Genomic DNA, 19590 nt, shown 5'->3' with positions numbered 1-19590 from the left:
CGCTTCGGCGCAGGTTGTTAACACAATTTTTATAAATTTTTGTCACATAAATAAACTCCTTGCATCTTTGTGAAACCGAAATGTGCTTGGGAAATGTTATACTATTTCTTTGGAACAATTTATTTCAGATTCACTTCAACTTACCGACAAATCTGAAGGTAATTTCTGCCCAATATCGTCAACTGTTTTAAAACAAAGCCATCATTCATTTTTCCCAAGCAAGATTCAGTTAGAGGGGAACTCTTCTTACATAATTCCACAAAAGATATTAAATAAATCCTCATTTACAACCTGCGCCTGGCTCTTTTACACACATATTTTGAATTCTGCCTCTGTCCACGGGTATAAAAAAGGGTAAATGTCAAACGTATATTTTTGTACGAAGTTTGAACACGCTGACTCTTAAACAAGCTAGGTTATCTATATTAATTGGATATATTACACTTAGAAAAATTGATAAAATCACGTTCATTTTAAACTAGAATTCCGCAACTTAATATGAAGATTGAAATAAGTTGTACAGTTTATGACATTCTCCCCATCTTTACAGCTCAAGTATGCAGTGACTTGACGTCATTTTCAATTATGACGTCATACATTTGTAGTTCAGAGAAGTTCATGCAGAGAGTACACTACAATATTCTCTGGGAAGCCTTATCGTACCTGCGCAATGTATATCATGCTAAGTATGGTATAGACTATAGCAATTAAGTAATTATATCACCTTGTCATACTCCCGTTTTTCACACATTTTTTCATTACCTGTAATTCAAATGTGTGCAAAACAGGAACAAACCGTTTGTATCATCTGTCCTTAAGTCTTAGAATTTTCAGAAAACAAGGCTTGTTTGTTTTAAATAGTTGGTATGTACGTAATTGAAAGCCCTTGTATAACCATTCAAAAATTTGGTCAAGGTTAAAGTTTTTAAAAGTATAACAAATTGCAAGATCAAAAGTTGGTATCCAAAAGAAGGTCTTGTCACAAGAAATACATCTGCGAAATAAAAATTAAAGCCCCAGTTGAACAAACTTAAGGATAATGTTGATTTTTTTTCAAAATAAGGCAAACTCTGAGGTCAAGGTCATTTTTTCTACACTCAATAAAAAGGCCTTGTCACAATTGATGTACATGTGAAGTATGAAAGCCCTAGCACCAAGTAAAGAAAAGTTATGGCCATGGATAATGATATTAAAAAATTTTTTGGTAAAAGTAGGTCATACTCTAAGGTCAAACTCCTAGGTTAAGAGGTCAAATTTGGTGGTACCATTAGAGAGGTCTTGTCATGATATACCTGTGAAATATGAAAGCCATAGCCCCATCCACTCAAATGTAATGGACACAGTTAAAGTTTTTTTATAGACCCACAAGCAGAAAAACAAATAAACCAAAAATAGTTGGAGAAGGCAAAAATGATATCCCCCTGAATCTACGATTACAGGGGTATACCGTATATACTCGCCTATAAGTCGGTCCGCCTATAAGTCGGTTGTATTTAATAAGCTTGTATATCAGATGGACTGACCTCACATAAAAACATACTTTTAAAAGCTCGCCTATAAGTCGGACAATGAGTTTTAGACCAGAGATTAACTCCAAAAAAACCGACTTATAGGCGAGTATATACGGTAAATGTTAATTTTGAGTTAGGATCAAAATTTATTTATTTACTGTAAAATCAAATATTTCTGTGGGGTAATTTTTTTTTTGTGGTTTTATGCCTCTACAATTTCTGTTAAACAAATATTCTTAAGAAAAGGATTACTTATACATCAGTTGTTATGAGTTAAACACAATAGAAGACATTAAGTTCATTTATGATGAAAAAACAAACTAAACTAGTGCTAATTGTAACGGGAACCGTTACAGATGTTCCCCAAACGCTCCCCAACTCCCTTTTGGTGCCATATTCCCTGTAAGCCTTATTAAATAAGACAACATCTGTGCATTTTTGACGTTAACAACGTTTTCCCAAAAGGATACCAATTATATTCAAATCTTAACATTGCACGCGTGCCCAAGTGAATGCACGTGCATAATGATCATATAATCTTGTCTACACTTTCTATATATTTATATATACTTTATATTAAAGCAATTAGTCCAAAAGTATTAGAAATCACTCATTCAAGTGTATTTTTAATTTCACTCATTCCAAATGCACGCACGAGCATGCACGTGCATGATGACCATACCTTCTTGTAGGAGGCCCTTATATCTATCTATGTTCTAAATCCCATCCTGTTTGGTTGAAAACCAAGGGAATTATAGCCATTTCAAGTTTCAGCCAATCAGATTGCAGCACGCGTGCATCCACGTGATTTCAAGAATATTTTTTTAAATCATATTGTAGAATATCCTAATGCATGACTATGTTTTAAATTTCAAAGCATTTCGTCACAATTCAAAGGAGATATTGCCATTTAAAGTTTCAGCCAATCAGATTGCAGCACACGTGCATGCGCATGATTTCTTGAAATTTTTTATATATCATATTACAGGATATTCGATTGCATGACTGTGTTTTAAATTTCAAAGCATTTTGTCAAAGAACAAAGGAGATATAGCCATTTAAAGTTTCAGCCAATCAGATTGCAGCGCACGTGCATGCACGTGATTTCATGAATTGTTTTCCATATTATATTGTAGGATATCCTAATTCATGACAATATTAAAAATTTCAAAGCATTTCGTCGGAAAACAAAAGAGATATTGAGATTTTTGTTTCAGCCAATCAGAGCAAGGCGCACGTGCATGCACGTGAGTTCGTGCTAATTTGACAGTGTCATATTATTAACACTATTAATATATCCTTATGTAATGAGTTTCAAAGCATTTCATCAAAAAATGTAAAAGTTAGAGCTATATTAATTACATCAGTCAATTCACTCATATCACGCGCACGCACGTGCAGGCGTATGCGCGCAAAATGACCTTCGTTCCGCACACCTACACTACACACCTATTAACCCTAAAAAGGTTTTAGCTCAGTTGGGTGAACAGTTTCTGAGAACACTCGCGGACAAAAAAGTACCGGAGAACAAATAAGAAAAAAAATAATAATAATAAGAAACAGAGTAAAAACAATATGTTCCCAAATTCCGTTTGGGGAACATAATTTTGTTATAAAAATGTATCGTCCTTTAGAAAACGAATACAGCATATTTTAAAACAGGCATGTAGTACATGTATATTTTTTGAATATTGGCAAGCAGCTGACAAACTATAAATTCAACACTAATATTAAGATATAAGATAAGAGTAAACAAATTTCTTTTTTTATGCCCCCTTAAACAAAGTTTCCGGGGTATAAAGTTTTTGTCTTGTCCGTCTGTCTGTCTCTCTGTTTGTCCACAAAAACTTTAACCTTGCCCATAACTTTTGATATAGTGGAGCTATGACTTTCATATTTCATATGTGTATTCCTTGTGACAAGACCTTTCATTGAGTACCACCAAATTTGACCTTTTGACCTTGACCTTGGAGTTTGAGCTACTTTTACATGAAAATTTTAAAATTTTACTTTGGCCATATCTTTTGAACAGTAGACACCAGGACATTTATACTTCACATATGTAAATATAAATGTTTGTTAAAAGACCTTTCACTGGATACCACCAACCTTGACCCTCTGACTTTGACCTTGTAGATTTCCGTACTTGTGAAAAAACCTTAACCTTGGCAATAACTTGTGAACAGTAAGGAATAGGGCTTTCATACTTCATATCTGTAATCCTTGTGAGAAGACCCTTCATTGGATGTGAAGAACTTTGACCTTGACCTTTGAGATTGACCTACTTAAAAAAAAACAAACCTTGACAATATTTTTTAAAGAGCAAGGGCTAGTGCTTTCATACTTTACAAATTTGATCCTTATGACAAATCCTTTCATTTGATAACAATAATTTTGACCCTTTGACCTTGACCTAGGAGTTTGACCTACTTTTTAAGAAATTGAACGTTGACCATAACTTCTGAACGGTAAGGGCTAGGGCTTTCATGCTCTACATAAGTATTTCATGTGGCAAGACCTTTCCCCAGATACTAATTACATTCACCTTTTGACCTTGACTTTGGAGATTTTTGTACTTATTCAAAAACTTTAACATTAGCTTACTTTCAAATTTTACAATTGTTTTCCAGTGAAAATACCCTACTTTTGGTACCAACTAATTAAATTTGCATTTAAGAAAAGCTTAATCTTTGCTTTGTTGCCATACGGGGGCATCAGTGTTTTACAAACACATCTTGTTTTTATTGAAAATCATATTTTGGGCAAACGTCTAAAACATAGGTAATCAAAGATTACAAAGCTCACCTCAATGAATGTTATCAGTTTAGGTTATGCAAATCTCACTTCATATTTTTTCAACAGTAAGTATTTATTCTGACAACAATATTCAAGCAAGTTCTGTCAAAATAGGTCTTAAAATTCATTGGATATTGAACTGTTCCAAAAACTTTAACCTTGTCACTCTTTTGGTAAACATGGATAAGATCCAGTTTTCGAAGTAAGTTTCAATTGCCATCCATGCAAGTTTGGTCCAGTTAGGGCTTATAGTTTCTTGGGAATAACCTAGTCAATAATCTGGAAAAATGTAGGTCTAGTAGCGTCCATCCCTAGATGCATCATCCATTGAAGTTTGGTCCATATAGCCTAGGCTGATGGTTACTAATGGACCTGCTCCAAACACTTTAACCTGGTAACTCATTTGGAAAATGTAAGTCACATCCAGCATCTGAAGCAAGGTGGAAGTGTCCATCCCTAGATGCATCATTTATGCGAGTTTGGTCCAGGTATGGCTTATAGTTACTTGGAAATTGACCTGCTCCAAAAACTTTTAACTTGGTCACTCATCTGGAAAATATAGGTCACATCCAGCATCCGAAGCAAATCTGGTAGTGTCCACCCCTAGATGCATCATCCATGCAAGTTTGGTCTGGGTAAGGCTTATATATTTATTTGGGAATTGACCTGCTCCAAAAACTCATGTCACTCATCTGAAAAATATAGGTTAAATCCAGCATCCGAAGCAAGTCAGGTAGTGTCCATCCCTAGTTGCATCATCCATGCAAGTTTGGTCTAGGTAAGGCTTATAGTTACTTGGGAATGGATCTGCTTTAAAAACTTTAACCAGGACGCCGATGCTAACGCAGGGTTATAGCATAAGCTCATCTCAACTTCATCAAGGTGAGCTAAAAATTTTATGAATGGCCCCAACTTGCAGACTATAAATTAACAGCTGAAGTTTAAGGTAACTAATTGTTCTATCTTGTAAAAACCTTTTAGGTGAACATTTAAACTATTAAAACTATTATCAGTTACATGTATAACTATTCTAATTTCACATTTATAAGTGTTTTTGAATAATAAACAAAATAGCCCTTACCTACCTACCTTTTTTTCCCATTTTCTATGAAGAAGAGGACATTTAAATATATTTTTAGATATGGAAAATGTAAAATTTTTATTTATAGAATAAAAAAAGTCATGTAACATACCTTCTGAGTCTTCACCCTTGAATTGGTTTTAGGTGTGCAATTCAGTTTGTGTTGAATAAAGACGTCAATATCTATGAAATGTGTATGACATGTTCCACAAAAGAATCGATCAGAAGAATCTAAAAACAGAACATCTGTAAAATGGTTACTGATTCCAGAGTTATACTACTAAACTAATTAATCTCTATGTATGTTTTTTCATATCAAAATAAAAGTAAATAAAATAAAAAATGCTTTTCAAAAAAGCTTATTAAATTAAAGCTTTATTCAGTAATTTCCTTGCAATTAAATAAATTTCATTGTTTCACTAACCTCCATTGTCAGGCACTTTACAAACTTTGCTCTCTTCTTCATGAACCTTTAAAAAATAATACATGGATTTGCAATCTTTTTTTCTGAGTTTACTCTGAAATATATTTCAGCAAGCTCATAAAAGTATATCTAAAAGTCTTTCTGTGCTTAAAAAATATGTCAAAGTCTTTCATCTACAGTAAAACTCGGTTATAACGAAGTCACTGGCCGGGACCTCTGAAATTACTTTGCTATATCCGTAATTCGTTATATCGATCTTTATAAGGAATTCGTTAAATATACATAGCTGGGGATCCAAGATAACTTCGTTATATTTACAAATTCGCAATATCCATGTTTGTACTAAACAAGTTTTACTGTATTAGTTTAATTTGAAGAAAAAATCCATAAATACATGTACTATAATTTACCCGGTATTACTTACATCTATCTAAAAACCATACTTGAAAAGGCATCAAAATAATGAATGATTCCACAAAGTCCGACACTTCTGCTTCATACTAGCTAGGATATTTTACTTGAAAAAGACACTAATGGTAATCTAACAACCAAGCTATATGATAAACGTGATGACTTTAACTTTTCTATCGTCAACTTCCCTTACTTATGCAGCAATATACCTTCATCACCTGCATACGGAGTATTTATATCTCAGTTGATTCGATACGCAAGAGCATACTCTACGTATGAACAATTTCTTAAACGAGGTAAATTATTGACAAGCAAGTTGATGAAACAAGAATATCAACAGTCTCGTTTAAAGTCATCATTTCGTAAATTCTATGGTCGATACAATGACCTTGTCAGCAAATACAATTTATCATTGAATGAAATGCTGACTGACGTTTTTCATACCAATTGTTAGTCCATTATTTATACACTGAATTGACCACGGATTTTTCCGTTATATCCTGATTATGACAACGAGCGCACGGCGGGTGTGACCGGTAAGCAGGGGATGCTCACTCCTCCATGGCACCTGATCCCACCTCTGATGTTTCGGGGGTCCGTGTTTGCTCTGCTCTTATTTTGTATATTTGTTTAATGGACGTTGAGATTGAATACTGTTCGTTATTTCCATATCCTTCCTACACATTTCCTACCAGGGCCTAAATAAAAAAAATACCCTTTTCCCCCCTAACTTGACTGCCCCAATTAAAATTGAAAGTTTTTTGGTTAAGATTATTCAAGTTTTTTAATCAATATCAACTTTTAAAAAAAAAAAAATTCATCAAAATTTGTTTTGATCAGAGAGGTTGATTTTGTTCTGCTGTGATTTTCAAGAATTTATTATTAATCTTCAACATATCCTGATCCTTGTATGTAAGTTTGGTGAAAATCTGCCTGGCGGTTCTGGAGAAGAAGATTTTTCAGCAAGTTGTACTTTTGGTTTTGTTTTCCTGATTATCTCCCCTTTTTTTAGGGTCCCAACCCTTATTTTAGTATAAATGGTAGCCCTTGGGCCAAGGATACCCTGTGGCAAATTTGGTACTGATTGGCCAAAGGGTTCTTGAGTTATGGCCCATATTCTTAAAAGTTAACGCACACCGCACAAATGGCCATAGCATTAGCTCTTTGAGCCTTTGGCTCAGAAGAGCTAATAATGGACGAAAAATTAGTACGAAAAACGTCAGTCAGCATTTGACTCAATGATAAATTGTATTTGCTGGCAAGGTCATTGTATCGACCATAGAACTTACGAAATGACGAAAGATCTTGGACACATTACTCATAGGAATGTCAAATTGGTCAAGTTTTAATACTTGGTTACTAAGACAATTTTCTGATCAAGTACCCAGGTACTCGGTAAAAGTGTAAATTAATAAGCAAGTAAATTGATGACTGTAAACTTTGTAAACTCTTGTAGAGAAAAACGCACACGCTCTAATAAAAGGTTTACCATTAAATTAATGTATTTCTCTTGTTACAATGATAAGCACTTCATGCCCGACGAAATTTAACATAACATTTTTTTAAAGTTCAATTCATTTATCAGATAAACACAAGAAATAAAATTATAAGTGGTTCACATTTTTTTTGTTTTATAAATAATCTGCTCCATAATTGCATCAGTCTTCAGTTCTAACAAAGCGAATTTACGATTTTCGTACACTTTTTGGCTCCAAGATTTTAAAGTTAATTACGGAATGGTATTTGGTAGTTTAGTGCAAAGATGTATAACAGTTTTTTAAAGCCTTCAGTTTGTTTTCAACCATTTGTTTTAATTGGCATGTAATCAAACACAACCATATCAGCGATGTAATGACATATAAGAACTACGAACTCTAACTCTTGATTCCCGCCTACATTTTGCACTCATTAAATTCAATATTAATGGCAATCTGGCCATTAAATCTTTGTTAAATACAAAGAACAGTTCTATGGTAATTGATTAATCATTTTAATTCCAGTGCTAGATAGTAAATTATCATAAATTCCAGTTCTTGAAAAAAGGGGGGTAGACGATATTTTCTAGTGAAATCGAACTTTCAAGGATCACCATATTTTGAAATAGTTTTAAATATGATACAAGAGGCCCACGGGCCTTATAGGTCACCAGAGTATTGTGCAACAACTTTCAAACAATTAAATTTGGTTCATGTTTTAAACCAGAGGCAATGGAATTCGCAATTCACAATTTTGAAATAGGTACCATTGCTTATAATAATTTAGACTTAGCATGCTAACTCTATTTACTTAATACCCAGAGGTAGATCAGAGTAACATTAAGAGAAAATGCACTTCCACTTCATAATCAGTTGTAAACCTCATCCCAAAGGAACCACTGATCCTGGGGCCACATATTTCAAAATTTTGTAAATTTTATCATGGTTAATTAACACAAAAGAGCAAATTTCAAAGCATTAATTTATTTTCAGACTTTGTACCCCCCCCCCCCCCCCCCGACCCAGGGAAGGGGCTGGGGCATAAAAAATAACCATTTTGCTATGTGCACCTTTTTTCATCATAAATATATATATTTGGATCATTATAGGCATAAACACAGGAGCAAAGGAAAGAATTTCAAAGAATAAATGCATTTTCACTATATAACCAATAGAGCCCCGCCCTAACATCAGAACCCCTGACCCTGGGGTCATAAAATTCACAATTTTGAAAGAGATACTCTTGATCAACATAGCTATTTAATTACATACTTTATCTAATACCCAGAAGTAGAGAAGAAGATTTTCAAAGAATAAATGCATTTTCACTATATAACCAATAGAGCAGCCCCCCCCCCCCCCCCTAACACCAAAACCCCTGACCCTGGGGTCACAAAATTCACAATTTTGAAAGAGGCTTTCTTGCTCATCGTAACTATGTGCTTAGTTAGTTTATTTAATACCCAAAAGTAGAGAAGAAGATTTTCAAAGAATTACTATCACTACCTGCGGATGTTTTAACATGAGTTTCATCTTTCCTGGCCCAGCGGTTCTGGAGAAGAAGATTTTTTAAAATTGTCTTTAATTCTTAACAAATTCATTATTATCTCCCCTTGGAAAAGGGTGTGGCCCTTCATTTGAACAAACTTGAATCCCCTTCACCCAAGGATACTTTGTGCCAAGTTTGGTTGAAATTGGCCCAGTGGGTCTTGAGAAGAAGATGAAAATGTGAAAATGCGACAACGACGAAAACGACAGACAACGGACAGACAATTGTGATCAGAAAAGCTCACTTGAGCCTTTGGCTCAGGTGAGCTAAAAACACATTTTTTACCAAAATTATAGATTTATCTCTCTTTGATATCCCAAATAAGTAACGTTTAATTAAAATTCATATAACTAGAGCCGAGCTCGTTGCAAAGCAACGAGTAGGTCTTCCGTTGGAGCAGTGGACAGGAAGTACAGACCTTTGGTCAATTAAGGTCACTAGACCTTCTTATGTCAACAACCTTTCTTCTCTGCACGAGCCTCCAGTGAATTTAAATTACAAAGTTATGCTTAAACATTTTTTCTTTGTCAGTGACCTTGATTTGCCAGAAAGACATTTGATCAGAGTCATGACAAAACCTCCAATCATAAGAAATCTATGTTTCACATAAAAGCCTCCAATGATTTTCATTTACTACTTCATGGCGTAGTAAAGAAAATATTTCTTCTGTCAGTGACCTTGATCTTAACAGAATAACCTTGGCTCCTTGTCAAGACAAACACCTTTTAGTGATTAGAAGTTCATAACTCTGACAGGAATTTTATAACTTTTCTGTCATTGGCCGATGAAGATGTTTGAAATTTGCATTATGTCATTCCATTTTGTCACAGGTCAGAAAAAACAACATTGAGGTATTTTAAAACATCACCGGATATTAATGTTCAAACAACATGGAGTATTTATTTATGAAAGATAGACGGGGTTGGAAGTCCCTTCCATAATACGTATTTTAGGTAATAGCTAACTTTACTTTCAATAAAATTAAACTCAAAAGTCCAAAAATGAAATATCTTTCCTCATTTATTTCAAAGTTTGGGTAAAAGGGGGTGAGGAGAATGGGGATGTCTTGATGTATCTCTTATACATCGAGGTTATTATTCTCTACATGTTAGACAGGAAGACCCGAGGAGTTGTGATTTGCTGATCATGATCTAAAACACGCTGACAAACCTGACAAACTGAAACTACGTGGTTTTATACACCTTATTCAATCAATTTATTCATAATTATTTCCCTTGAAGGAGGAATACATGGATAAATGATTAAAGAAAATTCCCGATGTACAATAGCATCCATGCATGGACTTCATTTTAGTACTACTGTCTACATAATGATATTGTTCTTGAAGTTGAATAAAATCATCAAATAGATTAAATTTAAATAGGAAAGGAATATTATGTGTAATAGAATAAAAATTAGACAATACTTGATACAAGGACTCGCTGGTAAAAACATGTCATGTACATCAATAATATTGCCCTGCAGGACCTTTAAATTCTTTAAGAATAGATGAAACATGCGGTGTCATAAACAGTGAAAACAAAGTCACGGATTCATTTTACATACACCAAGAAGGATTACTTTTTAGCAGAAACAAACGAAAACAATTAACAACCAAATCTTCGCTAAACAAGTAATGTGCAATTTTTGACATGTCGAAGTAGTGAGCTCTATCAATCAGCATGTTTGTATGGAGGAAATTCAAGTTTAAGGGGAGGAAGGACCTTTAGCTGAAAAAATACCTGTCATTTAATTTTTTTCATATTTTGTATATATCTTATTTAGTATGTCCTACATACTGTAAAGCAGACATATCAATAGGTTTTTCTAGACTTATTTCTGAGATATTGAGTGACAAATACCATACCCCACAGTGTCTGGGCGGAGTATTTATTCTCTGTGTTTTTGGGTCCATTACTAGGTCGATAATTGACATTTTTCACCATAGATAAAAAATATACTAGCGGAAATGTGTCTTTTAAAATATTTTAGGGTATGAATAGGATTAAAAATTCGAAAAAGCAAGATCCTTTTGTAACACCACATCTTGAGACAGAAATTTACGACTTTTTTAGGACAATTTAAACCATAAAAAAATTAATTTGCAAAGAATACTATCATTCAATATTTTAAAATTTACGTCGAAGTTCAAGGTCGTCATTGTATTGATTAACTGTAAAAATATCGATTGGTGAAGCTGAGCTCAATATTGCAGGGGGCAAAGTTAAACAAGTCATGATCATGAAAAAACATGTCATTTTAACATTTCTCGAGTACGGGAAAACCCAACTATGATGTACGTCACACATTCCTGAAATAAGCGAAATAAGACAAACCCACAGAACTTTTCCGTCAACAACCATGTAAAAATATTTTTTGCGTTCTGAAATTTAAAAAATTACCTACCATGTACATATTATGGCCCGTTTTTATGATTTTATACTACCCGTTTTTACCGTGTATGATCTAACTGAACTAAGAGATCCACTATGACGTCAAAGACGTACTGGACGCGCAGAGTAGGCAAATGGCAGAGTGGATTAATCTATTCCGTAATTTGATATTATTTGCAAGAAATTTTTAATGTTTTCAGATATTTTTATACAAGATGGTGAACGCAAACAAACTGTCAAAAAAATTATACAAGTACTGTGGTTTCAATCTCGTTTTATACATATTTTATCAGAGATTATGACGTAAATCAACTGAGTCACGTGACCATACATCCTTCATCCCCTTAAATCGACAACATTTTTGAAATTAAAAATGTTATTTACTTGCACAATTTACTGTGTTGGTGTTAATTTATACATTTGCTTTATTGTTTTAAAATATGTTTATAATTAAAGAAGTTTAAAGCTTTTTTCTGAAATTTAAATGTAATGTTCAAACATTCCTTGGGTAATTCAGAAAGAGAACCCTTGAAAAGGGACTTTTTAAACCAAATGTTTTCTAAATTGAAATTTTCATTTCGTTAAAACATTCTTCATTCAGTTTGTTAAATGCAATTCATTGAAATACATTTCTTGTCTCTTCAGAACTCATTTTAAGAAAATTTTATGCGCAGATTAAAAAGACAAGGATCGACATTAATTGTTTTTTAGAGGAAAACTATTTTTTCTCATAAAATTAATATTAGGTATTATGAGGTTTTTTCATTCTGTGTACCTGTCTAAAGATGTCCATCATTTTATGATACATGAAAAAGAACATAAAATAAATTTTAAAAATTATTAACGATATCAATATCTCCATTTGGATATTTGGCATCTACATGATAAGTGGTGCTGTCATGATATCTAAAACAAGAGGCCCAGGGGCCACATTGCTCACCTGAGCAATTGGCTAGGAAAAAACAGAGATCAAGATCAGATCAGAACAGAAAAAAACTGGGGGGGGGGGGCTTGAATTTTACACCCCCCCTCCCAAGGGGATCATGATTTGAACATACTTGAATCTACACTACCTGAGGATGATTCAATATAAATATAATGAAGCCTGGCTTTGAAGTACTTGAAAAGAAGATTTTAAAAGTTTTCCTTATATTCTCTAAGTTAAACTTTGATCCGCCATTTTGGCCCCACCCTACCCCTGGGGGTCATGATTTGAACAAAATTGAATCTACACTACTTGAGGATGATTCCATATGACTTTCATCTTTCCTGGCCCAGTGGTTCTTCAGAAGAAGATTTTTTGAAAATGCCATTAATTTTTCTCTAATTCATAATTATCTCCCAATCCCTTTCACCCAAGGATACTTTGTATCAAGTTTGGTTGAAATTGGCCTAGTGGTTCTTGAGAAGAAGATGAAAATGTGAAGAGTTTACAACGACATCAACGACAACGACTACAGACAACGGACAAATTTTGATCAGAAAAAGCTCACTTGAGCCTTAGGCTCAGGTGAGCTAATAAATTGTTAATGTAATGAGCCACCTTAAGCCTTAGACAAGATCACTACAAACTTCTTTAATAAGATTTTTCATGTTTGAACATACTGATTGAATCAAAGATCTGAATTTAAGTGAAAAACAGGGAAGAAACTGACAGAGATACAGAGTATTTCTCTTTATGGGGAAAACATAATTGATGTAAGGACTACTTTTATTATATTACCAGCATTTCTTGATTGCAGCCCCTGCATAGAATGCTAACAACATCATCGTTGATATATTCCTCTCCCACACAAAAACTCTTTTTGTGGAAGTTTCTTCCACAAGAAATGCAAGAAGTCTGAAAGAGAATTTATAAACATTCAAAGTGATCAATTCAAGCCAACATTTTGTCAAGGTCAAAAGAAATGTCAAGGTCAAAACATGGTGGGTCTCATGAATAGCTCTCACTAATATTTATAAGCATATGCAAATTGATAAATACATTGTATACCTTTAATGCTTTCTTAGACACTGAACTAAATTCTAAATATGACCAAGATCATTTTTGAAAATTCAGATTACAGATTAACAGTGAATACAACTAACAATCTCACCTTTTCATCACTGATCAAGATTCCATTTCCACAACAAGGACAAGCATGTTTTTGATATACTGAAAAGAAAAATAAACAAGATTTATGATATACAAATTTTTAAAAGGATATTTTGATACACAGAACAAGAGGCCCAAGGGCCTTGAATTGCTCTTCTGATAAATTGTACAATCTGTCACTTCTTTGAAGCCTCCGACTCTAAGTATGATAAGACCCAAAATTACCCAAAGCTTGATAATTCTTATCCAATTCAGACAACGCAATTTTACAGTATTTGATATTATTAAAACTAGCCAGTGCAACTTTGTTGAGTCCGAGTTTTTCAAAATGTTAAATCTGCCGAAATTTTACGCCAATGTATTCACAGCACTTAACAAATGTGAAATGCAAAGAAATGTTAATAATTTGAATAGAGACGCATTCTTAAGTGAATTTTTAAACCAGAAGTCTCTGTCGAGACTGAAGCTCTACTGGTTTGTACTTATAGCAAAGGAAGAGAAAAGTACTTAAAGTAGTTCTATACTCGCACTACGTCATTTACGAATAGTAAAACCGGAACCGTGCGTCCTTTTTCCGAGATGAGAGTTTTTAACTATATTGGTTTGACTTTTACTAAGCGTTTTAAATATCCGGTAACGATTTTGCTCGAAGTCGGTCGCGTCAACAAACACATATTGTACAGTTTTAGGATAAATTAATTAAAAAGAAAAGGCTGGGAACAACTTTCGGTTGACAGGAATAATTAGGTAATAAAACGATATTTCTGTGAATGATGCAAGTTTGATATCCCGCGTCGAAAACACGGACCATATACATGCTACATCAGAACATGACTGTATCAAACTATCGAGGCGACTATTGTCGGCGGCCACGTTGAAGCTAATAGTGATAATTCGGAAGAAAAGTAATGACTACGATTTGACTTAGAAAATTTATGGATTTTACTATAATCAAACATTACAAAATTTACTGTAAATAATAATAATTGCATAAAACACATACCCCCTCCCCCAACCTGCTTACCCACGAACCCCAATGCAAAATAATCTTTTGAATAAGTATTTGACAAAAGTTGATTCACTTGCAGCATACTGTACTGTACTATACTTTCTGTAACAAAATCATCCAGTTTCTGAGAATCAGTGAATTAATCCAGCGAAGTTTAAGCGAGGTGAGGCGGATGACGAGAAAAGAGTTGCAAGCCTTCTCTCTTTATATTATCAGTCCAAAACGTGAAGAGTGTGTGTGTTGGGGGGGGGGGGGGGTTTCCAAAGTTAGACCTAGTATAGACATTGAACATTGCTGCGTAGGTATAGCCACGAAATAGGAGTTTTGTGTTTGGAAAATACACGTCCTTTGATGTGGTGACAATGTGACGTAGAATTTTAAGTTCTCAACAGCAAAGCGTCAGCTCGTCACAAACAATGTAATCCTTTAGGTCTTTTGCGATTGGTTCTAAGAGTTTGTACAAGCTAGACCTCGTGAATTTTTCATTTCGCATGCTGAATACTAAAAAAAAGCATTTCTAAAAAAAAAAGGGTCCTTTCGGGACTTGGATTCGGGATCACTCACATGGGAAGTGAGAAACATACCACTAGACCACGGAATTGCTTTACATGAAAAAAAAGTATATGCAGAAAAGAAGTCACACTAATCTTGATTTCAATGAGAAGCTAATATGGCTTTTCACAAATGAAAAAGAGACAATCTTAAGATTACTAAGTCAGTTCATATCAAAATATGATTTTTGAAAATTACTACATTGTTACTTTTTGTAATTTATAATTTTGCTCTTATTGCCTATCCACATTAGACATGAGGAGAAATGTAACCTTTTAATCATTTTATTCATTTCAGATATTTTACTAGAATTCATGCAATTCCTGAAGCACTGTCCCTTTGTGTCTTTTGTAGACTGGCAACTATTAATAGACCTTCATCTTATAATTCTTATAATATTTTTTACAATATTTGCACATGGCCATGGTTTAATCTTTTTATTATGCTCATAATGAGAAGCTTCCAAGTGAAAATGAGTCAATCTTAAGATTAATAAGTCAATTCATATCAAAATATTGTATATAATGTTGATCATTACTACATTGTCACTAATTGAGCTATGTTTGCCCATCTGCATAAGACATGAGGAGGAATGGAATCTTTCATTCATTCTAGAAATTAAACTAGAAATTTTGCATTCCTGAAGCACTGTCCCTTGATGTCTTTTGTGGACTGGCAACCATTAATAGACCTTTATCTTTTAATAAATTTACAATTTTACAATATTTGCACACCACCATGTTAATATTGGTTTATTCTTTTTATTATGTTCATTAATGAAAAGTTAATATGGCTTTTTACGAACGAAAATGAGTAAATCATAAAATTATTAGGTCAATTCATATCAAAATATTGTATATGACTTTTGAATATTAAACTATATTGTATTTACAATATTTGCATACCACCATGGGTAAATTGTTAATTTTTTCATTATGTACATCATGTACATTGTCTCTATTTTATGTAATAATATACTTGTATCTGTGTTACGCCCCCAGTGGGACCATGATTGGAAATAAATTCTATTCTGTAAAAATTCATGTTTGGTATTGTCAAAATTTTACACAATCCATGGTGTTTGATTTATTTACCTTTATTAAACAGTTCTTAGACTAATATATGTAACAAGAACATAAAGTCCGTTGAGAACCTGTTTTATACGCAATAACTCTCCTCATGTCCCTGTGCTAAAAATAGCGACGTAATACTATAAATACTAATAAAACAAATGGAACGGGGCACTTTGAGAGGGGTGAGAGAGGTCTTAGGAAGTTTTGGTATAAAATTACATTGTATAAGCTCAAAATCTTGAAATATTGCCTGGAAATGATAGTGTTACACACAGACAGAATGTATAAATTTTATGACCTTGAAATTTGACCTTTTGACCTCAAAATCAATAGGGTTCTTCTTTATAGCCCATAAGGAGTTGCTATGCTAAATTTCATTGCAAAAGTTCAAAGGATTTTTGTGATATCATGTGGAAATGAAAGCGTTCCAGATAGTCAGAAAGACGGACGGACAAACCTAAATTATTATTACCCACTTTTCAAGCAAGGGACAAAAAAGTAAAGTATTTTGAAAAAAATGGATAGTCCGAGACGAGATCATGGGCCCTCTCACATGTGAAGCGAGAGACATACCACTAGGCCATGGAGCCACTGTAATATAGCAACAATTGTTTATAAACATCAAGTGACATACATGTATATATTCACATTCGACATTGTCAAAATTTTACACAATGCATGGTGTCTATTATAAACTTTATCAAACACTTCTAATAGATGTAATAAGAATATAGAGTCCACCGAAAACCTGTTTTATATGTAATAATTCTCCTCATGTCCCTGTGCTAAAAATAGATATGTAATATAATAAATACTAATAGAACGGGGCGGGTCACTTTGAGAGGAGTGAGAGAGGTCCTAGGTAGTTTTGGTATAAAATTACATTGCAAAATAAAGTAGAGATTTGGTGCTTGCATATTCTGTAATAAAATTTCATTTTGAAAATGCAGATATTGCAAAACAGGTTTGAAAAGTTGCAATGTTCTTGAAATTTTCCGAAAACACGCCTATTTGACTACCTTCAACAAAGATTAAAATATGAGCACAGCCCACGATCCAAAAAATAAAACATGTTTTATGATCTTCAGAAACAGAGCTTTCATTATGTATTTGCATATTTTGGATCGGAGGTTGTGCTCTATATGAAATAATGAAAAAATGCTTCAATTTTAGGTCATTTTCAAGGGAATTTACATGATATGGGGAAAATGTCGCATTTTATGAAGTCATAATGCATTGACTAGATGGGAAAATACGTCACAATAAATAGATACGTGGTCACCAACATTCCAAGTGATAAATACTGCATTTGCAACCTAAACTTATCGGTTTAGATTTTTCAGAAATTCTCAGGGCCAAATAAGGCACAAAGTGGCTCTACCTCTTTACGACCTTGAATTTTGACCTTTTGACCTCAAAATCAATAGGGGTCTTCCTTAGACCACAGGGAGTTGTTATGCAAAATATCATTGCAAAAGCTCAAAGGGTTCTTGAGATATCATGTGGAAAGTGCTTCAACAGACAGAATTTGCTTCTTTATGACCTTGACCTTTGATGATTTGACCTAAAAATCAATAGGGTTCTTCTTTAGTCCATATGGAGTTGCTATGCTAAATTTCATTGCAAAAGCTCAAAGGATTCTTGTGACATCGTGTGAAAACAAAAGCGTTACAGAAAGACGGACAGACAGACAAATCCAAATTAATATCCCCCACTTTTCAAGCAGGGGACAAATTATCTTCTCAAAATTGCAAACATGAAAATACATTAACTCATTATGAAAGTCAAAGTCAAAGTGTCAGAAATCACAGCATGCTTGGAAATATCTCCCATAGTAAATGCACATTTCAAATATAAACTTTGAGGTTCTCTCTCCTCTCAACAAAATGTATTTGTGAAACAATATGTGCCCAGCAGCAACAAAGTATGAAAAAGCTATTTTTTAGCATGTAGGTCACAGTCAATATCAAAAGGTCAATGACCTTGGTGTCATTAAAGAGCTTAATTAGTGAAGTATGCATACCAAATATGTATTCTCTATTTCTCATTATTCAAAAGTTATGGCGAAGGTTAAAGTTGACTACAGACAGACAGAGACAGACAAACAGATAAACAAAAAGACAAAAACAATATACCCCCCGATCTTTCGATCCCGGCACATAATAAAAATTAATATGTTTACAAATTCATGGTTTTTCATGGGATAAATGGAAAACAAACTTACTTTCATATATCATGAGTTTTTCAGCAATGCGTTTTCTTTCTTTCATCAAACTAGAAGAGGCAATCCCAGTTAAAGGTTGCTGCAGTAAATATCTTTCAGCAAACTTAAAAAAGAAATTAAAGCTGTTAAATTTTCTATCACATAAATAATAGATTGGCTTTTCTTTAGAGAAAAAATTGTACAGATAGTGGAATTAAACACTGCATTTGTTATAATAGATTGCTTGAATTACAAGAGGCCCACAGTAATTATTAGGTCACCTGATTAAGGAATCACTGTCTAGTTTTGAAGCCTGTTAAGTTATGCTAAAATTATCCCATGTTTCCCACTATTGTTGATGTCCCTGGCATACTCTCAAAACTAGACAGTGATTCCTTATATTTCCATTTCATTGTGAAAAAAAATTGTAGATTTAGATTTTAAAATATGTACGCAACTAGGTTAAGGGCTACCCAAGGGTAGAACAGTGTATGCAGAGCCTCGGGAATTCGATTATGACGTCACGGTGAAATTGTACAAATGAATCTCGGCGAATAAATAATAATTTTCTTTTTCATATACTCTTACATACTTTGATTTCTCATGATTATTGTATATATTAATCAATGTGTAACTTATCTTGTCAGTGTAACATTAATCGAATGTAAAATCAAAGCCAACTTAATCTCGCTGTACTAACAGATATGACGTCATAGGCTAGTTTGACACGTAGTTTCTCTGTACTTGAGACGCAGATAAAGTTATCAGTGGAACTGAAAAATATGAAAATTAAATCTATATAAGCGTGATCTGACTACAATTGATTCATATTTTTGAATGCATTAATCAATAGTTCACAGTCTTATTCAATTAATAACTATTAGGTTTTTTATAAAGCCGCAGTCATGCACTTTTATATAGAAACGTCTACTACAATCATATGTACAACCCCTCCAAAATCTCAAAAGTTCAACGATATCCGCTTGATTATAAATTATAATATTTTATACACATTTAG

General features: G+C 33.6%; 1 protein-coding gene across 1 annotated transcript in view; it reads right to left on the bottom strand.

The window, feature by feature from the left end:
- LOC134259626 (uncharacterized) overlaps positions 1 to 19590 on the bottom strand; it is a gene marked incomplete at its 5' end in the record, with an annotated part of 129161 nt that overhangs the window by 39493 nt on the left and 70078 nt on the right. The window contains 5 exons of the mRNA XM_062742228.1: positions 5501 to 5619; positions 5813 to 5858; positions 13364 to 13480; positions 13737 to 13795; positions 18594 to 18696. Of these exons, the coding sequence (XP_062598212.1) occupies positions 5501 to 5619; positions 5813 to 5858; positions 13364 to 13480; positions 13737 to 13795; positions 18594 to 18696 (444 nt within the window). The remainder of the gene's footprint in view (positions 1 to 5500; positions 5620 to 5812; positions 5859 to 13363; positions 13481 to 13736; positions 13796 to 18593; positions 18697 to 19590) is intronic.

This window comes from Saccostrea cucullata, unplaced genomic scaffold (assembly GCF_032062105.1).
Source record: "Saccostrea cucullata isolate Sc308-1 unplaced genomic scaffold, CSIRO_AGI_Scuc_v1 ctg600, whole genome shotgun sequence".
Taxonomy (NCBI): Eukaryota; Metazoa; Mollusca; class Bivalvia; order Ostreida; family Ostreidae; genus Saccostrea; species Saccostrea cuccullata.
Note: the sequence above shows the minus strand (reverse complement) of the source record. Positions and strands in the feature narration are given on the sequence as shown.